Raw genomic sequence first — 17,530 nt, 5'->3', positions numbered from 1 at the left:
GATAGTTCTAATTAGCTAGCACTGTGAACTACTTCCAAATAGATAAATGAATACCCATCATCAAATTGAGCCCATCTGCCCCTCTTTCCTTGAAAAGGGAACACCTGCACACTGTTGTGCTTAAAATATATATATATATATATATATATATATGTATGTGCATATATAAAGTCACTTAGCATTTGATTGGTGCCCAACCAGTGCTCTGCTTTGCAAGCATGAAATCCTAGCCTGTTTGGTCTTACCTTGTATGGAATCCCCCTGAGATTTTTCATGCACCTTCCTAGTTCTAATCAGTCATTATTTTAAAGCAAATATATTCTGTTCAGGCAGATGGAAATTTTACATTGAGTTGTCTTAATCTGGCCAATAAAGCTATACCTCTCTGGAAGCAACAAAAGTATTTTATTCAGATTAAAATAATAATAATAAATAATAAATAATAAAAAAAACTGAGGGCAGTTTTTAGTTTTAATTTTAAATAATATTTTAATTCCATAAGGCAGAACTGTGATTTAGTCATCCAATAAATGTTCTTTTACCTACTAGTTTAAATGCACATGGAAACATTTATTTTTCCACGAAACTAGGAATCCAAAAAAATTCTGACATACCATGGTTAACGTACTTTGTGGGATTAAACTAAAAACAGAAGAGGTTTCTGAGGTAATAATACATATCCCTAATTTAGTTCTAATCTCGCTGCTTGCAGTTAATGAGTGCTTTTCCCAAACCAGCTGATGCCTAATTTCCTTTGGGATTTTCTCTATTCAAATGCAAGGTTTTTGTGAGTCTTCGTTTTTACCTATATCCTTTTCCCTGCATTGGCAGATTTTTATTTTTTATTTTTTTTACCTTGGATGTAACATCTGCCCACCTTCTCTGTGTTACTAAGTTGAGAAAAGGCTCATCTGATGTCATCCCCTATCATACCATGCGTGAATGCAGCAACTGACAACTTAAAGAGAATTAAGAGCTTTGGTTTTGTTCCTTTTTCCTTAGTAAAGGCATGGGCTTGCTTCTGACTGGAAAATACTTAATGAGGACAGTGTTGCAGGTTTTATAATGTCCTCAGAATAAGAGTGTATATGTAATCATGCTGAGAATACGAGGATGTTTTTCAGTGCCTTGGCTATACTCCTCAACATTTTAACCTCTTTTGTGGACTTATTTATGGAAAGGTAACTAGCTTCCTTGAAGGATGCAACAAAGGATTTATAATGGTTGCTCTGAGTTTGTCAACTCCCTGTCACAATAATTCTCCCTGCCAGCTTCTTTTTTGGTCTCAGCATATTCAGTTCTTGTTCTGACAAAGTGGTGTATATGTTAGAGCAGTACACCTATTGGTTGACCTGCTGCCCTGAAACTGATAAAGGACTCTGCTTATAATTGCTTTTTGTACAGGAGAGGCACTAACAGGAGGCAAACTGCTCTATCCAGGTCTTTATTTTTATGGAGTGTGCAGGAATTTTGTTCCTGAGACCTCTATGGGGGTGTAAAATATGACTGTCACTGATGTATAGACAGCCTGGTCATGCAAGGTGAATCTTCAGAGTTCAGGCAGAGCAACGCACTCGTTAACAGCCCTCTTCCCCCAGCCACAGTGTGCAAACCAGCAAACCCCTTATTCATATCACCTCTGTTTATGTGCTGTGTGTACAAAGGGAAGGCAGCATGCAGGAAAAATGAACCGTTTTGTGGAAGACTGATCGATGCCTCGTGCAGTTGGCAAAGAAGTCTGAAGTTGTGTGAAACTGCTGGTTAAAATACAGTCTTGGCTGGATTGTGCTTTTAAACTGACAGATAATGGAACAGTGATAAAATGAGCTAGTCATCGTATGGATTGTGCTCAGATCACATGGTTGTCCAGAACAAAGGTGAACGGTGAGATAAATGATGATTTTACCTGTGATATGTCCAGAGCTAAAGCCAGTTTGATGGGTTTTGTGCGGAAGCTGTTCCCCTGCCACTTGCAGTGTACTTAGTCTTCATTTATTCCCAGACCTTCAGTATCTGGGATGATCACAGAAGTATACTTCAGAAGTGGAAAATATTGCACATGGCATGTAGCTTCTGTAACTTTAATTTCTGTTCCATTACTCTTAATTTGGACAGCTCATTATTGCATGATTTTCTCCACTGGAGAAAGGTTCCTGACAACTTTTTCCTTTGGCTTTGCTCAAAGGTAGCACAGAAATAGAGAATGCCCAAGGTTAACCAGAAGATTAAGGCCAGTGTCTGAAGTATGACATTTTAGGACACAGAAGATGATGCCATTTTCCTCTTGTGTAAAACTGAATAAAATTCACAGGCCACATGCAGTACAACTAGCTCCATGTTCCAGGAGCCTCTCATTTTATTTTGCTCTCTCCCTCAGCACCTGTGAAACCACAGCTTATTTTCTGTCTAACCGGCCATGTCTTCTATCAAGTCTCAAAGAAAATATCTCAGTATTATACACTTAGTGCTGACAAAGTGCTGTTTTTGAATACACAGGGCAAGCTTTTATGGAGATAGGAGCTCTTAATTTATTAAGTTTGATATATTGGGTGCCTGCTCAATAAATACCAGTTTAAGGAAGTTGCTGAAGCTTGATTGGTAGTAATATATGCAAAATGCTACGGGCACACTTAGAAGAACACAGTATTACCAGTCCCGCTGGCTTTACCAGATGATTTGTGTTTAAAGTAAATGTGCATGTGAAAGCTTTTCTAGAGCAGAGACAGTGCTGGATAATTTAAGAGCACTGTGGTGGAGACTTGCATATGAGCTGCTGGGCAGGCAGATACCATTTACTGTCTTGAAACCACCCACATATGGCTTCAAGATGGGGCTAAGGCAAGGTGTGTTTATCTTCAGAACTGCTTTTACCAGAACACCCCTGCTGCTCTTGGAGCTATCAGTAGCTCTCCAGCTGGCCACATTCAACCTCACTATCCCCAGCACTTCTGGCCTGTGTCATACTTAAGCTGACTGCAGTGAGGGTGTACGCATACAGCAATGAAGCCAATAACCTGCAGAAAACATCTCTAGGAATGGCAATTATACTGCTAGCTTTCTTTTTGCTTAATACAGTGGGAGGTGCTGGGTTAGGGAAGTCAGGAGCTAGCTTCCAAAGCTGAAATACAGAAGGGAATTTCAGTAATGAAAAGGTAGAAATCAAGTCTTTAACCTGTGCAACCTGGTATAACTACTGATTTAAATGAAAACTATAATTTTCATCAGATCAGGTTGGGCTTATAATAAGACTCTGCCACCTTTTGGAGAAGTATTTTTCTTAAGCTGCCTCTCTGGGCAACTTTCCGCTCTGTATGTCAAGATGTACTTTTGGAAATGGCAACCTGTGAGATGATGTGAGGGAGGAACTGCTGGAGGGTGGTGTGTGGGGTAGCAAGGCCATTATCTGTGTGGGCAGAACACCAGCTTGCTAGGAAGATATTTAATCACCACAAGATTAGCTGGCAGTAGGATATGTAATTCAATATGGAGTTATTCCTTGCATATTATGTGTAGAGCAGATTTTGAGTCAGAAGGCACAGGCACTGTTCTGAATTTAAAGCAGAGTTCAAACAGTGAATATCAAGCAATCTGGCCTTGTAGTTTGGGTGCATGCTTAGTCAGGGATGACCTGTAAGCCTCATGGCAATGGTGTACTCCTAAGCCTTGAGATGACAGTGGTGTATCACTACCAATGGTATATAGTTACTGTTCCAGTTTCTACAATTATTTTGGCTATATTGCACAAAGTGTTACCAAGTGTCTAACCAAATTTCAGTCACTAAGTGTCTAATACTACGTATCTTTCAGATTTGCCTAGTTGTCTTTACTGTGAAATATAAAGAAATTAAAAAATGAAATTTTTGAGACATTTTGAGACAAAAAATTTGAAAGGATCTTATTCTAATGTTCATGCAGGTCATTCTGTAACAGCTCATCTTGGGATTCACCATATTTCACCCTTCAGAAAAGTACACAGCCTTCAAGTCTGTGAGGCTGTAGTAAAGGTAACTGTTGTATACATCCCAGTCCAGAGTTCTCAGGTCACGATTCATCCTGCCACAAAACCCAAGTGGCCAAGGATATGTAAAAAGTGAGCCTCTCACTTTTTAGAGAGGCTCTTTACCATAGCATTTTTGTAGGGCTTGGGGACTTGCTTGCTGCTGCCATTTTGTGCATTTTGTCCTTCAGTTGCTCTCCTGCAGGTTGGCAGCTTCTGCACAAACGCAGGCTTTGGGAAAGGGCAGGACTGACCAAAGTGAGACCGCTAGGCAGGAGGAAAGGCTGTCCTCCCTATAACTCCTCTTCAAAGAGTTGGACATCCTACCTACAGGTATGACTTGCCACGTGTCTCAGTGTTTTACTGATGGGAGCAGCCAAAAAGGCAGCCCAGTTGTAATGGGAAAAATATTGACAGAGAAAGAAATGTGCTTAAAAAAACATACAGAAGATAATGTCTGCTGCCCTGGGAACTTGGAGCATCCCTGAGGAGCACAGTCCTTGAGGTGCAGCTGGGTAACTCAGACATGCTGAGATACCCTTAATAAGCACAAAACTTCCCTTACTTACCACCAGGAAAAAACAGCAATTTGTCTGGGAAAAGTGAAAAATCAGTCTGGGAAGGCGAAAACTGCGAGGTGGTGTCCTACGCCCCCTTACGCCTGTATCAATGCAGAAATAACTCATCGCCTGCCCGAGGGGGAGCTTCTCTGCCAGTGGGGTCTGCACACCCCGTCCCTCGCTGACTGGTCTGCAACTGGGAGCAACTGGGTAGGTGCTGCGGCACTAACGTTTCAGAAATACTTAGAGCGAGAGATACGCACGCATACAGGCAGTCCGGAGCTAAGTACGTACCTCAGCAGCGGTGACTCACGGGGACTTGCCACAAGTCAGCTTCCAGAAGTCAGCGGCGCCCCTCAGCGGCCCTGAGGCGAGGCCGCCGCCTGCCCTCACGCGGGGCCGGGCCGGGCGGCGCTGAGGCGGCTGGGAGGCGGCAGCCGGCGCCATGGCGTTCGCGGCGGAGGAGCTGAGGAAGCAGCTGGGCAGGGTGCGGGGGGCCGCAGGGCAGCGTGGCAGGGGGCTGGGGTGGCGGGGCTCGATCGGCTCCGCAGCCCTGGGGTCGCTGCCGGGGGAGCGGGGTCGGTTTACCTGGCCGCCCTAAGGCTGTGCTGCAGGTGGCTCGGGTGTTGGTGGGGCTGGGGACGAAGTGTGGGGGCGCGCAGTGGGACTTCGGGAAGGGCTGTCAGTGTCCTGGGGGCTTGTTTGATAGCCTCTGCCTGCCATCTAGGGGCTCTTCAGGCAGGGATTTGTTTTCGTAGCATCCCCGTGAGGTAAAAACTTTTTAATTTTTGTATGAGAAACTGAGCTATGCATACTTAAACGCCAGGCTCACAACGTGAGACATTCCATATCTGATACACCTCAGAAGGACTTTGCAACCTATTTAATAGGAATACGTATTTAATAGGAAAACAACGTATTTAATAGGAATATATCTTTTGTTTTATGAATATGGGGTCAGCTGGGGAGGGATGGCTTTGGTTCACAGCCAGGTGTGTCAACACTTAGGAGAATGTGTTACATGCAGGCTGCGTGGCTGCTCCTCGCCTGTGCACCTTTGAGTTTTATGCGCTTGTCTTTGCGGCATCCCGTCAGACTGAACACCAAGAAGCTGACTAAAGGGCATTTCTTGTCCGCAGCTTTGTGTTTTCGCATGCAAAGGGGAAAATAATGGTGCTGTGTAAGCAGCTCTAGCTATGGTTCTGGTGGGGGGGTCTTACTGAGGAGCAGGTGGGTTTTAGGTGCTGCTTTGTGGCAAGTCTCACAGCACAGTGAGCCCTGGCTCAGCTCCCTGTAGCGGCTGTGTGCTCACAGAGACAAGGAGGAGGAGGAATGGTATGTGCAGAATGAGGTCAGAAACTGAGTTCTCGTGTTGCAACAGCAGACCCGTGATTCTTTCAAAGCTTTTTTTGGTATCAGCTGTTTAACACATTTATCTCATGCCAAAGCTATTGATAATGCTACAAGTAATTGTTATCTGCCCCTTCTTTTGTTTCTAATTTCTCTTGGTTCCGTCTCCCTGTCTCTGGTAATGAAAGAAATGGCCTTTGAAAGGAAACTTTTTTCTGATTATTTTTTTTTTTGTTTCTGCTTTTCAGTATAAATTCAGGGACCTGACCATAGAAGAACTGAAGACTGTTAACAAGACCTACCCTAACTTCACGTTCTCCATGAACACATACAGTAAGAAGTGATACAGTTACTTTGAATGATTCTTTCTTGCCATCAATTCAGATGGTGTATAATGTGAATGTCTTCCAGGTGCATTCCTACCTTTATTCTGACTTGCAGCAAAATTCCTCTTGCTATGCGACTATTTTTGAAGAAAGCAGATGTATAAAAAACTAAGTTTAATGTGTCAATAACTGTAGAAGATTGATTTTTTAAATTTCTTTATGTGTAACAGCATTTTCCCATATCCCATGATTCTATTTAAGGAAGTTTTATGTCTTTAGCTTGTCAAATCTAGTATCTAGGTTCCTTCAGAAAGACTGAATGTTCTTATCACACCAGATTTTCAGACTAGTGATATCCTTAGTTTTACCAGCCCAGTCTTCATTAAGATTCCATTAAGGAATTACCACAAAGGAGGACAAGGCGGGGGGGAAGGAGGGAGATGATGGACAGATGGATATGACGGACAACACTTTTGTAACATTGGTGACTAGAGCAACGTATTTGATTTCTAAAGAAAAAATAGCAGTGTATGTTTGTAGTTGTAGATGGGATTGTCATAACCATTTTGATTTTTAATTTCAGCCTTCAAAGATGGATCCCAGAAAGACCTCCTGAATTTCAGTGGTACAGTTCCAGTGAAATATGGTAAGAGTAATTGAATGTAATTTCCTTACTAGTTATGAGTCTAATTATAGAATGTGCTGGGTACTGCCTCCTAACAACATACCATACTGATTGGTCATGGAGAATCTTAGAAAAACGTGTGGCTGAAGTAGTAGAGATGGCTTTTCTGCTCTGGCAGCCAGATGGGAGAAGTGGGGAAAAAGCAAGAGTGCTGCTACTCATTTCCAGCAGCCAAAATGAGTTAAGTTTGCTCCTGAATGTGTTGTAAATGAAGTGGAATGTTAAAATCAAACATGAAAACCATGCCTTTAAATTATTAGATTAAGCTGTGTTAGAATGCATATGTGAGATGAGGTACCCTTTCTCATTTTGGGTATGCTCAGGGCTAATGTACACACACTATAGGATCAAATACCCAAGAATGTGAATGAATACAAGTCTGTGTCGTGCCTTTGGGATCCTGGTATTGCTGGTGTTGGTTTCTGAACTGCAGCTTCGTTAAAGGTAGCTATAAAGGATTTTGCCTAAATTGACAGAAGCTGCTTCTGCTCCATAAACAAGTATCTTCATGCACACACAGATGTTGAAATAAGGCATTATAAGATAAGTCAATTAAATAAATAAATAAATCATATAGTGTGACAAATTTATTTGCCTAGAAAACTGGACACGTTGGTTGACAGAGAGTACCCAAGGGAAAAAAACAACAAGGAGAAAAAAAAAAAAAACTTACGTTAATCAAGACTCAATCAATGGCATGTCAAGTTGATCCAGACAAGTCTGCTTTTGTAAAGTGGCCTAAGTAACATAAATGCTTTTGAGTGCAAAACTAGAAAGTGATTTGTCTGGCTTTTTTTCTTTGTTATTATGAAATGTGAATCATGTGCATGCACACCTGTTTTTTGTTTCTTCTCAGTGCAGAGGTTGGTAATGATTTTGTTTGTGTTGAACAGGTAATTCCTATAACATACCTATTCGTCTGTGGATTTTGGATTCTCATCCCTTTGCTCCCCCCATTTGCTTCTTGAAGCCAACTGTGAACATGGGCATTTCAGTGGGAAAGCATGTTGATGCTCATGGCAGGATTTATTTGCCCTACCTGCAAAATTGGAGCCATGTAAGAGGGGCAGCAGGGGAAGGTGTCTGGGAATGATGTCTGATGTTATACATGTATGGAGAGGGGTGGATAGGGTTTGGGGCTTTTTGTTTACACATTTAACAAACAACATAGAAATGATTATGCAAAGAGAAGCAGAATGTTAGCACCTCTTGAAATTACAGCTTTCAGCCAGTATGAGGTGATCATAAGGAAAAATGCAGTTGATTCTAAAGACAATTATTTCAGGCTGAATAAAAATGGGATTGAGTTTGTTACAAAGTATTGTAAGGCCTGTGTGGACATTTTGATGTTTTTCCCTTTGTTTCGGTGAATAATGAATAATAATAGTAGACAAATTGAATATCCCTGGAAGGTTCAGTGGAAGTTCTGATTTTTTGGGGATGTCTTTTTTCAATAGAACTATGCGAATCATTAGAACAGAGATTCAAAAGCCAGTGCTGTTGCTAAATAACTTTATGCACCATTAAATAACTTCCTTAAATGTAACTATGTCAGGCCAGCAAAAGTGATTTAATGAACACTAGTTTTTTAAAAAGGATAGGATATATTTTCCATGATTAATAGAGAAATTCCCATGGGAATTGTTTCTATTGCTCAAACGTCTGTCTTCTTGCCTAAAGAAGAACTGAATCACCAAAGCTCTGCTCAGTTAAGCTCATCTAAGAAGGAAGCTGTCTTTCCTCTAGCTAAGATTTGCCCTGTTTATATTATTTGACGTAGTTAGATCAAAGGCTTTCATATGTCCATGGATGCTTTCAAAAACTAGTTGCACTGGTCATTTAAATTCTGTAATTCCTTTTTGTTACATTCCTTTTAAGTTGTCCTCCTGTTTGAAAAGTATCTTCTTAAAAAGTGATGCTTTTCTTTACCTTAAATCTTTCCATGTTAAAGGTGTCAATATTTATAATTTTACCAGGTTTTGTATAGCTATGGCACTTTATGAAAGTGCTCCAGTTTACAGCTGATACTGGTATGTGATAAAGCTAGTCAACTGTTTTGTCATCTTCCTGTATTTCAGCCTAAATCAACTATTGTTGGATTAATCAAGGAAATGATTGCAAAATTTGAGGAAGAGCTCCCTCTGTATTCATTGTCATCTTCTGATGCAGCCAGGCAATCAGAACTTCTCTCCTACATTGCAAAGATTACTGAAGGTGTGGATATTTTCGTATATTGGTAATGTTCTAACACATCGTACTTATTAATTATTGTACTTATTAATTTATTGTTATTACTTAATAACACAAAGATGCCTGCATAATGCTAATGTCTGAATTTTTGGTGCTTGCATGTCCACAGTTATTGGTGTTTTCTCTTAAGCGCTTCTTGGAATAGAGAGCTCAGACTCTCTTTACTTGAATACACAGTTCATTTTGGTTATTTGCTTTTAAGACCACTGAAAAGTGCTGCAGACTTAGCACTACTTGTTTGTAGGAAACTACTGCAAGAAAATTCATTGTGAAATCTTGTGAAAATGTGATTTTAGAATAAACAAGTTGATTTTACCCCATCACAGTCATTCACTCCCTCAGATCTCATGTGCTCACGCTCTCACATCGGCAGTCACAAGCCCTGAGACCTGTCAGCCCACAGCGACTGGGGTGCAGCACTGAGGACAAGGAGTGCTGGTGTTGAGGCTGCATTGTGTTTCTTGGGTTCTTCTCGTTCAGTGGTGGCAAGCTGATTTTGGTCTTTTGTTTTACACCCTTCAGGAGTGGATGCTCTTTGGCATCTTTTGCTTCACTGTTTTATCTCACCTATTTTAAGTCTTGGGCAAAATTCCTGCATTTCATAATTCTCATGATTTACTTATCTGGGTATTTTATGGCTCCCGTGCTGTTCTTCATCTTGACACATAATCTTCAAGTCAATCCTTTCTTTAAATGAAATCACAGATGATCATCTGTTGCAACTAGTGCAAATCCTTCCCTATGAACCCTTTTCTGCTGTTTCATCTGGTAATTGTGTACACAGACACGTTTGTGAGCACGTGTGTATGCAATACATTTTTCAAATCAATTGATCAATCTTAATGTTTCTGTTACAAATCTGTGTGTTATACTCAGAACGGGAATTGTTGCGTTACCAGTACCATTGGCTCAATGACCTCAGGTCATTGTATTTTAATCAAGCTTGATTTTGAATGTCTTTTCAAAATTTTAACTCTTTTACAGGATTTTCTGACCCTGGTATATATTCATGCCTGTAGCAGTAGCAAAGGGAGTATTGTTTCTATGGTCTTGGTGTCTAGCTGCTGCTTATTGTTATGCTCATATGTTCCATTTAGTGAGAAAACATTCCTGTTGAGAGAGGAGTGTGTGTGTGTTATACATTTGGAGTTAGGATGAATTTTCCATGGTCAGACTGACCACTATTTTGAAGAAGCTTACCTAAGTTGGTTTAACTGTAGCTGTGATCCTTTACAGAGCATCGATACTTGTATCGATGCAGTATGGAATAGCTCATCAGTTTGTATTTTCCTTTTAACTGTAGGAGAAACTGACACGAAATCAAAGAGTAAAACTGGTGGGGACAAAAATGGAGGGCATTTCAACAAAATTACTGTGGTTGGAGCTGGAGATCTTGGCATCGCCTGTGTGTTAGCGGTTGCAGCAAAGGTATGTAATTAATGTAAATAGCTACAGACCTGATTAATATAGAGGCTTCCAACCTAGTTCTTAGTGTCTGACACAGAACTAGCTCAGCATTTTCAATAGTTGTGTCACTGCTTATGTCATTGGCCTCTTCCCTTCAGTTAATTTATGGATGCACAGAAGCATTAGTTTCTGCTGTTTTCTCAGACAGCTTTTGTAAATACAAAGGGTTGAATTAGGAATTCATGTACTTTGAAAATCCTTTGTTAACAAGTTGTTGCCTAAGCTGCAGCCTGTTAGAATTGGCATCTCCTAGTCACCCGGAAAGGGGGTTTATAGATGGTCTGCACTGTGTTGCAGCTATATGCTCAGAGACAATGTTTATTACTTTCTAGAGATTTTTTTGTTAATTTGTTTCATAATGCCTTATTTTCCAATTCAGCTCATTAAACTAATTCTCTTTTTCTTGTGATTTGTCAGTCATTTTGTTGAGGTCTCCCCATAATGCTGATTTTATACACAGTACAACAAATGCTGTTTTGAATTGGAGAAAGCCGTTTTTATTCCCACCACTGGCAAGAACCAGTTGTGCTTTATTGTTGAACTGTGTTATTCATTTAGGGTGTTGCAGACAAGGTGGTTCTTCTGGATCTTTCTGAAGGTGCAGCAAAAGGAGGAACCATGGACTTGGAGATCTTTGCTCTGCCAAATGTGGAGATCAGCAAAGGTACTAGATCTCATTGCTGGAATGGCTTTAGTCGCAGAGCTTGAGGTGATGTAGCTCGATAGCTCTTCCACGGTAGAAGTTGGAACTGAACATCTTTCATCTTCATTTTTCCTTGCTTACCTGTGGTGTTTTTATGTTCCTTGGACCCTCCACAAGACAAAATTGGGCGGGAGACTTTCACATGAGGCTTCTGATGTGATGTGGGGACAGGGATGTGTTCTGGTTACACCAAGCATCTTACTTGATTATTCTGTTTCCACCTGACATTGCCTGTGCTACATCCTTTGATCTTACCTTGCAGATTTTTCTGCTAGCACATTTTTTTTCCTGAACTCTGCTTGTTGAACTGTACCACAAATCTCTGTTTGTCTTTTGTGCACCTGTTACATATTTATGTTTCTCTGTGAGAATGGAAGCTTGTATGTTGTTGCTGGTGATGCTATTAGTAGTGTCACAGTGTTACTAAATGCTTCTGTACTGTAACCTGTTAGTGTACTTATGTCTAGGTTTGGGGCAAGCTGGTATTATGTTGTTTAGTAAGCTTACACTTTGTAGGTACAGTAGGCCTTCGCTTTGGCTACAGCTGGTTTCAGAGGTAGTATTGGAAGGCTAACATAAGTAGGCTTTTGGAACTCTTATAGCTGTCTACACATCCTTAATTGAGCTAAAAGAACAAATAAAGGATAAAGGAATAAAGTCTCTGCCCTTCTTTTACAAGTCAGAAGAAAAACAAAGCAACCTTTTCATGAATAATTTTTTTTTTCCATTGCCAAGAAAATTATGTTTGGAAAGCTTATATGTCAAAACTGTGTATGTGTGTCCAGTTTGTACTTTATAGCCTTGGGCACACTTCAGTCTCTCTTCTGTGTTGCCTGCTATGAAATGGGAAGAGTGGTTCTGTGGGAGAGCTGTGTTTTACAAGTGCTGTGGAAGTGCCACACGTTCCAGATTGGGGTGGTGGGGGTGAGACACAAGGGGAAGAATCCCTAACTTAAGCTGCATGCTGCAGTTAAGCATTTAGGATAGCATTTTGGTTTACATCTGAAACTTGATAAAGTAACATAAATTTTTAAAACACATTTTATTTATATTTCCAGATTTTTCTGCTTCAGCTGATTCCAAAGTAGTGGTGCTGACGGTTAACTCTCTGGGCAGTGCTCAGACTTACCTCGATGTCATACAAAGCAATGTGGACTTGTTCAGAGGAATTATACCAGCAGTATCACACTACAGTCAGAACTCTGTTCTGCTTGTTGCTTCCCATCCAGGTGCGTTGGTACTTCACCTAATGTTCCGTCTCTGCAATGGCTTTCTATTTGGGCTGTTTTAAAAGTATATTACTTCAGATTGCACCCACTTAGTCAGAAGTTCTTGCTACTCTGAAAGATATTTTCCTTTTCAGCATTGAGCAGGACACTGTCTTTGAGGGGGTTTTTCTTAACTGTTACCAAGATAAAAGAAAATAGTGTACTTTGTTTTGTTTAAAAGGTATGTATTTCTGCATATTTCTGTATGTAGCTTAAATGTCGCTGTATCTACAAGATTAGCATCCGTTAGCTGCTGTCTTGTCAGCTGTTTTATGTGTGTGTTTCTCCTGTGCAGTAAGCACAGATGTGTGTGTCATGTGCCATGTGACCAGACTCACAGACTACTAATATATTTAATGTGGTGTCACTAGTAAACATTGCAGCTGTATTTGTGGGGAAAATCTAAATCTGTTGGGTCAGGAATATTGTGAAACAAGAAAAATGAAAACATAACTTAAAGGGCAAGAAGTATGTGTGACCTCGTGTGTCCTGTAAACAGGCTGAAGACACTGCTAGCCCTTTTCTATTTTTCAAGTGCTTCTTGGCCTTCCTGTCATTTAGAGCTGTGGAAATGCAGAAAAGATTTCCTGCCTTATCTGGAGGAAGAAACTCTGGCTGCATTAAACTTAGAAGCACATGAGGGCTTTGGTATAGGGAAGCATAGTGACTCATTTTGAAGTTTCCCTTGATTTCTCTTAGAACTTCACTTGGTCTGTGAATCTTTGCCTCCTCCCCGTCTCAGCTGGTGTTTTGGTTGAACAGAACTACTGAAGTGTTCATGCATGCTTTTGCCTTTTCTAAAGAAAACAAGTCTGTCCTGAGTTTTGTAGCTGATTAATAGTTTGCCGTTGGTCTGAGTTTTGACTGATCCTTTATTGTCAGCATATTTTTCTTTCACGCATAGTTGAAGTAATGACGTATGTGTCATGGAAGCTGAGTGCGTTTCCCAAAAGCAGAGTTATTGGAGTAGGTGGCAATCTGGATACGGAGAGATTTCAGTATACACTCGCAAACCTTTTGCAAGTACAGGCGCTGGGAAAAGATGCTTGGATTGTTGGTGAACAAGGGGAAAACAAAGGTAAAGTGATATGGTGTCATGACTATGAGTATTTAATGTTCTGGCAGTACTTAACTAACTGAGAAAAGTATTGAAGGTAGTCATGAGCAGGGTAGTAAAATTTTCATAATGTGGTTCCAAAGAATAATATTCTGGTCTGTGACCAAGTCTGTAGACCTGGGGTGGTTGTAAAACTATTTTACGTTAGTCACAGTTAAAAAAAAAAAACAAAACAAACAAACAAAAAAAACCCACCTTGAATGCTTTTTAATTAGTGTAGCAATGTAGATTAGATATATTGAAAGAGGAAGGAAGTGTGGTATAATGTATGGCAGGCTACTGCTAATGTAAAAATTCTTGCCTATTAATTCATTTTTAAGCAAGTGTCTCTTGTCAAGTGATACTTCAGAGTTTTATTTCATCTGTATAGAAACCCTTAGTGGGTCATCAACTACATTTGTCTTGTTATGGGGGAAGGAACCTTGCCCTTTTTTTTTTATTATTATTTTATTTTCCCACCTTATCTAACCCATATTTTAGTCACTGTTAAGATGTAGATTTAAACACTATGTTTGTTTCTGTCTAGTACTCTCATGGACCAGTTGTAACTCACATGCAAATCAAACTGAAACAATGGTTGCTCAGAATTCAAAGGAACAGGTGGCTAACAGGTAATGCCATTATAATCTTAGGGTTTTTTCATCATGTTCAAACACTTCAGGTTTGCAGGGGTTTTGTTTTTCTTCAGTTCTTTGTGAAGAGGAGGAAGTTTGCCCTAAAATGTTCGCACACTGAGTTTCTATGAACGTGTAGGTCTGTGTGTCACTCATTTTTCTGTAAGTGCATATACCTGCTGATTTTCTGATGTTTTTAATAATGTCTTTTCATTAGATAACATCACAGACACAACAAGATTTGTAGGATATACATGAGAACATCCGAGCTGCCAGTTCAATTATGTCCATTTTTTTAAAAAAAAAGTGGGGAGGCAAGCTTTCTGGCGTACTTTTCTCAGAGTTTGTGCAGAAGCAGTTTACTTCAAAGTGAAGCAGAAGTTTCAATCATTTTACTTGATTTATTTATCCACTCCTTGACAGAATTTTTACTACTGTGGGTAAAATATTTATTGAAAATTTCTTGAAAGAATGTTGTTATTCTCTTCTGTTGTTTCCCAAATAAAAGAGTCATGTTTTTATGAAATGCTTATATGTCTGTAGGGTTTTACGTATAAACCAAAGAAAGTAATAATTTAAATAATGAAAATCTAAACATCGCTTTCTCCCCTTTTTTTGGTTTATATAGAGCTATGGAAATCCTAAAGGGAAAAGGTCAGAGATCTTGGTCTGTTGGGCTCTCGGTTGCTGATTTGACTGAGAGTATACTGAAAAATAAAAGAAAGGTTCATTCGGTATCCACCCTGGCAAAGGTAAATGGGTTATTTAATATCTTTTAGTTGGCACTGTAATGATGTTATTTATACTGGATAGCCTCTGTTCAGAAGTAGCACTGTTTTCATGACTTTCTTCCAACAACCACCTTCAGTTCTAGTCCAAGTGAAGCATAAACCAGTTGTTGTGTTAACCTGAAACCAATATTAAAAGTGGATTGTTTTACCTCAAAATACAAATGTTTAGATGGAAAATGTGATCAGGGTTGCTGACCAGCTCCCCAGGAACAGCTGGATTTGGCAAACGAAGAGAAATGTGTCACGATTTAAGTGCTCGGTGTTGAATGTAGATTTTTGTGGGGACCAAAAGAGTTCAGTATCATTTATGAAAGCGTACATTTTCTTACGTTATTTTATTTGACCAGCTTTGAAACAGCTGTTTTTGTTACTCCTTGATTCTTTACATTGAGGAGATTATTAAGCTACATTTAACTTAAAATTGTAGACTAGACTTTGTGTGAAGTTTACCCAAGAGGCTTCATTAAAGCTCTAAGTCATTTCAAATGAGTAAAAAAGAGGTGGAAGCATTTATTGGTCACTTCTATTTACAGGACTTGGAAGGGTTGTTCATTCTCAGTGCAGGGAAGTTGTTGCGAGGACATTTGTTGTCGACGGAAGGAAGACACAGACGCTCAATATGAGTGATCAGTGAACTTCGATTTATTGGATAGCTCAGTCGTCTTTTATCTAATTCAATATAATTAGCTCATACATATTGCAAAAGCTAAGCTCATGATTGGTTAGTGCATTTCTCTATTTTATCAGCTAGTTTCTCACTCCCATCAACCGAAATAACACAGTTAGTACTTTCCCAAACCTCCAACGGATATCGTGTCCTTGTGCCTGATTAGCTCCCAGACGTTACGTACTTTCTCAGACTCATATGAGCTGCGTTCGATACTTTCTTAACTCACGACCTCCTAGCTGCTCAACATTCACATGACCTACTTCACTTAACCATTCCTCCACAGGAAGTTGAGCACAAAAGGCTGCTCACTGTTATCAAGTACAGATATACAGCTCATTTCATCATTGTGTTTTCAAGTAAAGTTTTAAATTCTTTATGAACTAAATGCAAAAGTAGAGGAGTCCCTTAAACTACAGTTAAACTTAGTAGTTAGAGTAACTACAGAAAGTAAAATTTCATGTACAGATCCTAAAAAGAAACAAAATCAATCATGTAAACTTGAGCTACAATGATGTAACTTTGGTGAAGTCTCTCACAGAATGAATACATGATCAATACTCAAAAAAATATTCCCAGGAGAGATTTTTGTTTTCCCAAAGAAATTCCTCAGCTAGATTGTATCTTGTAGTATCAGCTTGGCCTGTGTCATAGAAGTCTAATATATTTATATAGGGAAACTCTTCCAAGTGTGGCACAATTCAAGATTTTTTTTATTTCACGCTGTAATACCTTACAGTTTCTGTACAGTAAAGCATTGCACAGGGTCTAAAAAGTGGAACGTGAGCTATATAAAATCATGCCATGTGATGAAATATCCTTGCTTAATTACCATTATCAAGTTACTTTGTGGTTCTTTGCTTCAGATAAAGATCAGCAGAAATAAATGACAGTGTTCTTTGCATGCTGTTTCAGGGATGTTGCAATATAAACAGTGAAGTATTTTTAAGTCTTCCATGTATTCTTGGAACCAGTGGAGTGATTGAAATGGTCAAACTAGAAGAAGATCCATCAGTGCAAGAGAAACTGCAGAGCAGCGCAGGATCAATTCACGACCTTCAGCAGCAGCTCAAACTGTAAGCACCAGGGAAGCCACAGCGTCTGCTCACAGAAGCTGGAGATCTGCTGGGCACAACTGGTTGCTCAGTGTATACGGTTTTCTATATAAGACAAGATTTTTTTTTTTTTTTAATTTTCCTACAGCAGTGCTTTCTTTATTTGGATTTGGTTTACATACTTTAACACTGCACTGCCTGGTACAAATTTCTGACTTGAAAAGTGCACTTTAGGTAACCAAACCCTGGAGATTAATGTGCAAGAATGCTTTTTGTAAATTCAGGTGGCATTTTTCTGTAGTATTTCCTTTTTCCCCAGCTAATTATGGCCTGATTCTTGGGTTATTCCTAACTTTGCAACTCCAGAGGACACCATCTAGGACAGGAGCTTACCCAGCTCCTTGGACACTCCAGCAAGAACCCTTCCTCCTTGTTCTAAGTGCTGCCTGAGGGACTTGCATAGCACATGGCTGGTTGCAAGGCAGCTCGTGGGGGCAGCAGGGGCTGCACTTTGGGAGCTTGGTATTTTATATTTAATGTCTAACGTCAATGGACTCCATTCTTGTGGGTTATGAAGCAGGGGGGTAAAAGCCTGATGTAACAGTACGCTGCAAAATTACATATGGATTTCTGTTGTACGTTTAATGATGGTCTTTCTGGCCGTGACTGGTGTATTTGTG

General features: G+C 39.9%; 1 protein-coding gene across 2 annotated transcripts; it reads left to right on the top strand.

Annotated features, from left to right (window-relative positions):
• The first annotated feature begins 4,985 nt into the window (after window positions 1-4,985).
• On the top strand, window positions 4,986-17,495 carry UEVLD (UEV and lactate/malate dehyrogenase domains). Of its 2 annotated transcripts, XM_032189392.1 has the most exons (12): window positions 4,986-5,044; window positions 6,156-6,240; window positions 6,817-6,879; window positions 7,812-7,975; window positions 8,997-9,132; window positions 10,472-10,596; window positions 11,194-11,299; window positions 12,397-12,567; window positions 13,511-13,684; window positions 14,250-14,334; window positions 14,966-15,089; window positions 16,711-17,495. In XM_032189392.1, exons 1-12 carry the CDS (start codon window positions 5,003-5,005, stop codon window positions 16,873-16,875), a joined length of 1,440 nt encoding a protein of 479 aa, XP_032045283.1. In that variant the 5' UTR covers window positions 4,986-5,002; the 3' UTR covers window positions 16,876-17,495. The 2 variants fall into 2 exon arrangements, with proteins under 2 accessions (XP_032045283.1, XP_032045284.1); XM_032189393.1 differs by lacking the exons at window positions 13,511-13,684; window positions 14,250-14,334; window positions 14,966-15,089; window positions 16,711-17,495 and adding an exon at window positions 12,702-13,503.
• Window positions 17,496-17,530: the final 35 nt, after the last annotated feature.

The sequence above is a fragment of the Aythya fuligula genome, chromosome 5 (assembly GCF_009819795.1).
Source record: "Aythya fuligula isolate bAytFul2 chromosome 5, bAytFul2.pri, whole genome shotgun sequence".
NCBI classification, from domain to species: domain Eukaryota; kingdom Metazoa; phylum Chordata; class Aves; order Anseriformes; family Anatidae; genus Aythya; species Aythya fuligula.
Note: the sequence above shows the minus strand (reverse complement) of the source record. Positions and strands in the feature narration are given on the sequence as shown.

Bases quoted from the DNA above. Each gene is read 5' to 3' on its own strand.
- UEVLD (XM_032189392.1), top strand. From the start codon at position 5,003: ATGGCGTTCGCGGCGGAGGAGCTGAGGAAGCAGCTGGGCAGG. The intron at 10,597-11,193 runs GTATGTAATTAA...TTATTCATTTAG, and splicing joins TGTTAGCGGTTGCAGCAAAG to GGTGTTGCAGACAAGGTGGT. The intron at 11,300-12,396 runs GTACTAGATCTC...TTATATTTCCAG, and splicing joins AAATGTGGAGATCAGCAAAG to ATTTTTCTGCTTCAGCTGAT.